The sequence below is a fragment of the Electrona antarctica genome (assembly GCF_951216825.1).
Source record: "Electrona antarctica genome assembly, chromosome: 11".
Lineage (NCBI taxonomy): Eukaryota > Metazoa > Chordata > Actinopteri > Myctophiformes > Myctophidae > Electrona > Electrona antarctica.
In genome coordinates this window covers 36,695,207-36,702,706 of record NC_136792.1, presented here as the reverse complement: position 1 = coordinate 36,702,706, position 7,500 = coordinate 36,695,207, and the positions used below count along the sequence as shown (strand labels likewise).

At 42.1% G+C, this 7,500-nt stretch overlaps 1 protein-coding gene across 1 annotated transcript in view; it reads left to right on the top strand.

Moving 5' to 3' along the window:
- Positions 1–444, top strand: part of rab38a (RAB38a, member RAS oncogene family) — a gene marked incomplete at both ends in the record, with an annotated part of 20,645 nt that extends 20,201 nt beyond the window's left edge. The window contains one exon of the mRNA XM_079514596.1: positions 289–444. Within this exon, the coding sequence (XP_079370722.1) occupies positions 289–444 (156 nt within the window). The remainder of the gene's footprint in view (positions 1–288) is intronic.
- Positions 445–7,500: the final 7,056 nt, after the last annotated feature.

The window sequence follows — 7,500 nt, the reverse complement described above, 5'->3', positions numbered from 1 at the left end:
AGTATACAAATGAAACCAAATGGACCCTTCCATTTGTACACGCTCAGCAAGTACTTAATGTACCAAAAGTAAAAGTACTCATTATACAGAATGTCCCATTTCAAGTATTGAAATGTATAAAAATCTTTTAGATCAATAACAATAAATAAAGATCTACAAGCTCACAGTGTGTTGCATCGCGTGTACTTAGTTACTTTACACCACTGATTATATATACATTTTTATATTATTTTTCTCTCTCTCTCTCTCTCTCTCTCTCCCTCCCCCCCTCCCCCCCTGGACCTCCAGGAGAACATCAACATCGATGAAGCAGCCAACTGCTTGGTGAAACACATCATCGCCAGTGAGAAGGACATGCTGGAGGCAGATGTCCCCGACATCATCTCCCCACAGCTGGACAACACATCTGCCGGCACCTGCTCCTCCTGCTTCAGATCTCAGTGAAGATGCCTGCCGTTTGCCTTAATGGGCTCTATGCGCACACGCCATTTTGGAAAGAACTCAAGGCTACTAATGAAGGCTCCGTTCCATTCTGGTCAAACAGAGTCAGGGTGCTGCTATTGTGCATGTTGGCTCACTGGAAACACTCTGCTACACCAGTGGGTCTCAAAGTGTCCTTGAGTGGGTTCCAAATGGCCCTGGGTATGGGTGTGTAACTCTGAGAGTGTGCAAATAGATCTGAAAAGGCTCACACATACTCTAGTTTTAGGTGATAATAATAATAATAATAATCTTTATTGTCCCGAAGGATATTTGTCTTCACAATCTGTTCAACACCCACATCAAAAACAACACAGAGCACATAACATAAGGTGACCACCGCTGTGTTTGGGAAACTACATGACATAGTAGTATCAAAACCAATGTTCCCACCGAAAAGGTGAGTAGCTTATCACCTAAAACTGGAGTATGCGTGGGCCTTAAATGGTGCATTTATATACAGTAGTGCCTGCTTTACATAGATTGTGCATTACATTCACCCGCACATTCATACACCGATGGCGGAGGAAACCATGCAAGGCACCAACCTGCACATCAGGAGCAATTAGGGGTTCAGCATCTTGTTCAAGGACAGTTCGACATTGACTCTGGGGTGCCCGGGATCGAACGGGGTACCTCACGGTTCCCATCCAGCTGCTCTACCGGCCACTCTACCCCTGAGCCACTGCCTCCCCTTAAGGGTCCATTTGGTTCCATTTACACTCTCAGAGTTATTAAATTAAATGGTTTGAGAACCACTGTACACTAAATGGAACAGAGCCTTAATTAGTATCATTGGTAACACCTGTGAAGGAAGTAGGGAAGGAGCCCAGAAGTAGGAAGAGTTATTCTGTGTGCACAGAGCCTATTGCACACAGAACTGTGTGTGTGTGTGTGTGTGTGTGTGTGTGTGTGTGTGTGTGTGTGTGTGTGTGTGTGTGTGTGTGTGTGTGTGCGTGCGTGCGTGCGTGCGTGCGTGCGTGCGTGCGTGCGTGCGTGCGTGCGTGCGTGCGTGCGTGCGTGCGTGCGTGGGTCCATGTTGTTCCATTTGTGCCCTCCTGGAGTTACTGAGCAGGTGCAGCAGTATGCGTGTGTCACCTCGTGTTCGTGCATGTGAGGGTGTTCGTGCACACGGGCTTGACTGCGTTTGTTTATTTGTGTGCGTGTGTGTGTGTGTGTGTGTGCGTGCGTGCGTGCGTGCGTGCGTGCGTGCGTGCGTGCGTGCGTGCGTGCGTGGGTGGGTGGGTGGGTGGGTGCGTGCGTGCTATTGAGAGTTGACAGGTGGACAGGTGGGAGAGAGAGAGAGAGAGAGAGAGAGAGATACAAGGTCACTCTCAAGGCCGACTTGATGCCTGAGTTCTGCCTCTTCAGTAACCATGGCAACACAGTTAACGAACACAGACCCCCATGTGCAGCATGCGATGTGACAACATGAGTCCCTGGTCCAAATGCCCTGGGACTGTCCGTCTCCCTTCAGGCATCAACTGGTCCAAATGCCCTGGGACTGTCCGTCTCCCTTCAGGCATCAACTGGTCCAAATGCCCTGAGACTGTCCGTCTCCCTTCAGGCATCAACTGGTCCAAATGCCCTGAGACTGTCCGTCTCCCTTCAGGCATCAACTGGTCCAAATGCCCTGGGACTGTCCATCTCCCTTCAGGCATCAACTGGTCCAAATGCCCTGAGACTGTCCGTCTCCCTTCAGGCATCAACTGGTCCAAATGCCCTGGGACTGTCCGTCTCCCTTCAGGCATCAACTGGTCCAAATGCCCTGGGACTGTCCGTCTCCCTTCAGGCATCAACTGGTCCAAATGCCCTGGGACTGTCCGTCTCCCTTCAGGCATCAACTGGTCCAAATGCCCTGGGACTGTCCGTCTCCCTTCAGGCATCAACTGGTCCAAATGCCCTGGGACTGTCCATCTCCCTTCAGGCATCAACTGGTCCAAATGCCCTGGGACTGTCCATCTCCCTTCAGGCATCAACTGGTCCAAATGCCCTGGGACTGTCCGTCTCCCTTCAGGCATCAACTGGTCCAAATGCCCTGGGACTGTCCATCTCCCTTCAGGCATCAACTGGTCCAAATGCCCTGGGACTGTCCGTCTCCCTTCAGGCATCAACTGGTCCAAATGCCCTGGGACTGTCCATCTCCCTTCAGGCATCAAACCGCCGTCAGGCAGAAACCTCTTTTCTCTCTTATCTTTTCTTTTTTTTTTTATTCAATGTCCTACTTGATCACACAAAAGCGTAAAAAAACAGATCTGCAAGTAAAGGAGCTTATAGATCTGCTACTTTTGCTATTTGAATCTGATAAAGTACCACTTTTGAAATTAATTATGAGGTTTCCACCCGACAGAGATTATTTCCAAACTGTAACGTCAGATTCATAAGTTGTCGGTGCGAGTTTGAAAACACAGACAATATGTGGCGCTTTCTTCTGAGCTTGTAGATGTGTAGGTCTGCAATTCTCTGCAGTTCAGACAGCAGTTCTCTCTCTCTCTCTCTCTCTCTCTCTCTCCCCCTGTAATGTTTGCTCACTCTTAACCACTTAAACCCTATATACTTTGTTGAACGGGGTCCCCCAAGGCCTTACCCTAGGGTCCCCTAATTTATTTCCTTCTACACCAAATCTCTTACCCGAATATAGCTGTTCTACAAGCTCAAGAACAGGCGAATGTTGCCTGTTTTCGCGGAATATTCAATAATACAGAGAATGATGGCAGCACTGACATTGTGTCCCCTAAGATACTGCTTTTATTTGACTTGAATGGTAAAGAAACAAGACAATCATCAGCTAATGTCTGATGAAGGCATAGAGCCCAAACTCTTCCTAATTCCCTTTGTTGCCTTTTTAGATTTCAAGTAAAATCAAAGCACTACCTGAGGGTTACAATGTGAGTCCTGGCATCCTTCTCTTCATTATTGGATTTCCGGATAAATAAACAGAAAATACACTAGTATAGAGCCCTGAGAAGACTCTGCCAAGATAACTGATTATGAGTTTACTACATTCAAATTGGTTTATTTTATGTTCTCTCTTTTTTGTTTTTTTTATTGTTGTTGCTTTTTTATGGCTTTTGTTGGCAGATGATAGGAGGTTTATTTGTGTAAAACGTGGTTTCATTTATATTGTGTGATCTTACTGGGGTAGTTCATCCCTAATCAATCACTCACCTTGAATTCATGGAGATTCTTTTGTTTTCTTTTTGAGCAGCTTTTTTTTTAAATGTTTTTTAACAAAACCTTGGACATACAAGGTTTCTCCTGACAGCAACGATTCTGCTACCATGAACACTATGTTCTTCTCTGGAACAGTGCAAATATGCTCATTATATTCAGTGGCACAACATGTCTCTTCTCTCCGTTGTAATGCTATTGGTTTTGTTTTTATCGACCTCCATTTTTTAAATTGTATTGTTAATATGTTGTAATATTTGTAACTATGAAATGAATACAGCTACAGCTATATATGCATGTACATACTAAATATATTGAGCCAGATAACAGACACAACGATGCACCATATAAATAATATAATATCATAATAATATATAATAATAAACCGTTACTTTCCTGACAAAGTCCTGGCTCCTTGAAGCTGATTTTATGTTTCACTTGCCTTAGTGTGAAGTGACTAAGCACATTTACTCGCGTACAGTACTAAGTACTAAGTATCATTTTGAAGCACTTTTACTTCACTGGAGAATGTCAATTGTTCAATTATTCTACTCCACTACATCTCAGAGGAAAATATTGTACTTTCTACTCAATTATTTGAAATCTTTACTAATTTACTTGCCGTTCTAGTGTATCGGCAACTGTTTAGCCTGTGACCCAAAATAAATTAGATGTTTGCCCAAAATGGCAGATCTACAAGCTCAAAATGTGTCACTTCGCGCCACATTGTGTGCTTGTAGATCGGCTATTTTCACTAGCCTACTTTATTTAATTTATGGAATTTCTTTGATTTTTTTTCTTGATTTTTTTTCATGGAATTACTTGGAAACCTTACCTGGAAAAAAAACATTACATTTTAATTCATGAATTCTTTGGGTTTTTGGGAAATGCTTTTTTTATGTTTTGAAATAATAATTAAAAATTAAAAAAAGTGTGTGTGTGTGTGTGTGTGTGTGTGTGTGTGTGTGTGTGTGTGTGTGTGCGTGCGTGCGTGCGTGCGTGCGTGCGTGTGTGTGTGTGCATGTGTGTGTGTGTGTGTGTGTGTGTGTGTGCGCGTATGTGTGTGTGAGTGAGGCATGTGCATGTGTGTGAGTGAGTGAGAGTGCAGTAATACATCCTTGTATCCTTTTCTCCTCTCCCCTGTAACTAACTCCATCTGCACGTCTCGTCTCGTCTCCTCTCCTCTACAATCCTCTCTCCTCTGCAATCCTCTCTCCTCTACAATGCTCTCCTCTCCTCCAGGTGATGACCAGACACAGTACTGCATGTTCTTGGAGCTTGTCCACATGTACTGTACTGTATGTAGACCGACAGTATATTATGTTAATCCACTGGGGGAAATAAAAGACACTTTTCATTCAAAGGTTATTAAATTCTTAAGCACATGGGAGGCACTTATGGGTTCTTGTGTCTTTTCCAAGACAAATCCTTTTAATTACTTGTATTAGAACCAATTTAATGTTCTACTACAGACAGTAACAGCACTTAAACATTTAACTTCAGAAATGACACAAGGTTTCTGCCCAACAGCGACAAGTAACAATGCCATGAGAATAATTATATCTTTGAAGTATTAACATACATTCTCGTTATTACTGCGTTACCTTTACCTCCTGTGTTTATCTTCTGTGACAGGGTGGCTGCACGGTAATTACATCTCTTCAAAGATAACATATTGTGCCCGTCTTGTTTACGGCGGATTGTTTGCTCCCAAGAGAAAAGCTGTTCTTTTTGTTTTCCTCCACTTTCAAGGTTCAAGGCTTGTGAATTGTTCCATGTTGTTGTATTGTTCCATGTTGTTGTATTGTTCCATGTTGTTGTATTGTTCCATGTTGTTGTATTGTCCCATGTTGTTGTATTGTTCCATGTTGTATTGTTCCATGTTGTTGTATTGTTCCATGTTGTTGTACAGGCGAGAGTAAAACTATATTGTTATGATTCCTCAGACATTGTAGCAATAGCAGCAATAATGAAAATGTGTACAACAAAGAATAGCAAAGAAAGAAAGAAAGAAAGAAAAGCTAGATCTTAAGGTGCACTTTTAAATTCTAAACTTCTGTCTTTGCTATTGTCCCTGGTGGAACTTAAGTACATTTATGTATATTTACATTTAAGTACTGTAGAGTAGGCTACTTTAGTTAATTTTTTAAAATCAAAACATTTCTTTAGTGTTTCCATTTTTTATGTACTTTATAATTCTGAAGCACAATGGCTTCATATAAGTGAGATCAGCACGCACGCACGCACGCACGCACGCGCGCACGCACACACACACACACACACACACACACACACACACACACACACACACACACTCCCAGTAGAAACCTGCATGCACATGCTCAGAAGTCAGAAGATTTGACAGCACTACCAACCCCCTCTCTCTCTCTCTGCTAGTTAAAAAGCTGCCTAGTGATCCTTTCTTTTAGTTCTCTCGCTCTCCCTTTACCAAGGAGGAAGAGAGAGAGAGAGGTTATTATTATCCAACTAATAATGAGGGTCTATAATCACGAGACTCACAGAATGGCGAGCAAATCACATGCACGTGACTAAGGAGCATGACTTCACCACACACACACACGCACGCGCACGCACGCACGCACGCACGCACGCATGCACGCACGCACGCACGCACGCACACACACACACACACACACACAGTTTTCTGTTTCATGTCTGCCAATGTACACTTACTAAGTAAGTAGCCTATACATGAGAATTTGCATAATACTTGATGTAAGGTTTGCTTTCTCCAGGGATCAATTAAAGTTGATATTAACTTTACTGTAAACAATGTTGCTTTGTGTCCTTGCGTGCCATGAAAACTCTTTTAATACCCTTTGTATCTCAATCTGTCTGTCTGTCTGTCTGTCTGTCTGTCTGTATGTCTGTCTGTCTGCCTGCCTGCCTGCCTAACTTATAGTATTTTATTTTTAAGTTGTAGAAAGACCAAGACCATGTGATGTAATCACGTGACCAAGGGAACAGAATAGTCACGTGACTATTCAGAAACAATAAATTGACTAATGGAGCAGTGCTGACTTTAGGGAATCAGACTGAATATTTAAAAAACAGGAAAACAAACCACAATTTGTTTGTTGGATTCAAACTGAACCAAGAAGTTTTGCTAAGGTTCCTTGACTGTTTTTGTGATTTTTCTATTAGTGTTTTCATAATTCTTCGATTCAGAAGGGGGAAAAAAAGAAAAATTAGCTCATTTCTGTCAGAATTATACTAAGGCACCACCATTTTCAATTCTGAACAAAAAAAGTTAAAAAAAATAGTTTGCTTGATTAAATTGAACAAACATACTTATACTGATCCCTTGACCAGTTTTTGTAATTCTTTGATTAACGTTTTCACATTTTTCAATTCTGAACAAAATAAATGAAAAAATAGAAAATTTCTGTTTGCTGGAATCAAATTAAACAAACAAAAATCACAAACATGTTGGATTCAGATTGAAATAAGGCAATTATACTAAGGTCCCCTGACCCTTGTGGTCTCCTGATAGATTCTATTATTATTATTAAATGATTTTTTCACGACAGATGTGTTCCCGTATAGATTCAATGCTATATACAATCTCTTAAACTCTTGTTCTTAGCCTACTTCACTTCCACTCGAAAAACAATTACCATTATCAATTATCATTTTTGGAACTCATGAGCTTGTAGATCGTCTATTTTCGGCTAATGTTCCGCTCAGAATTAGGAATAATGCTACGGTTCAAGTGGTTAATGTAGAAAGAGAGAGAAAAAAGTTCCTATCACACAAAGATTTTTCAGACCCATTGTAGTAACTGTGAGGACATAGGGGTCCCAGACCCCTATGTCCTCAGTAACTCTG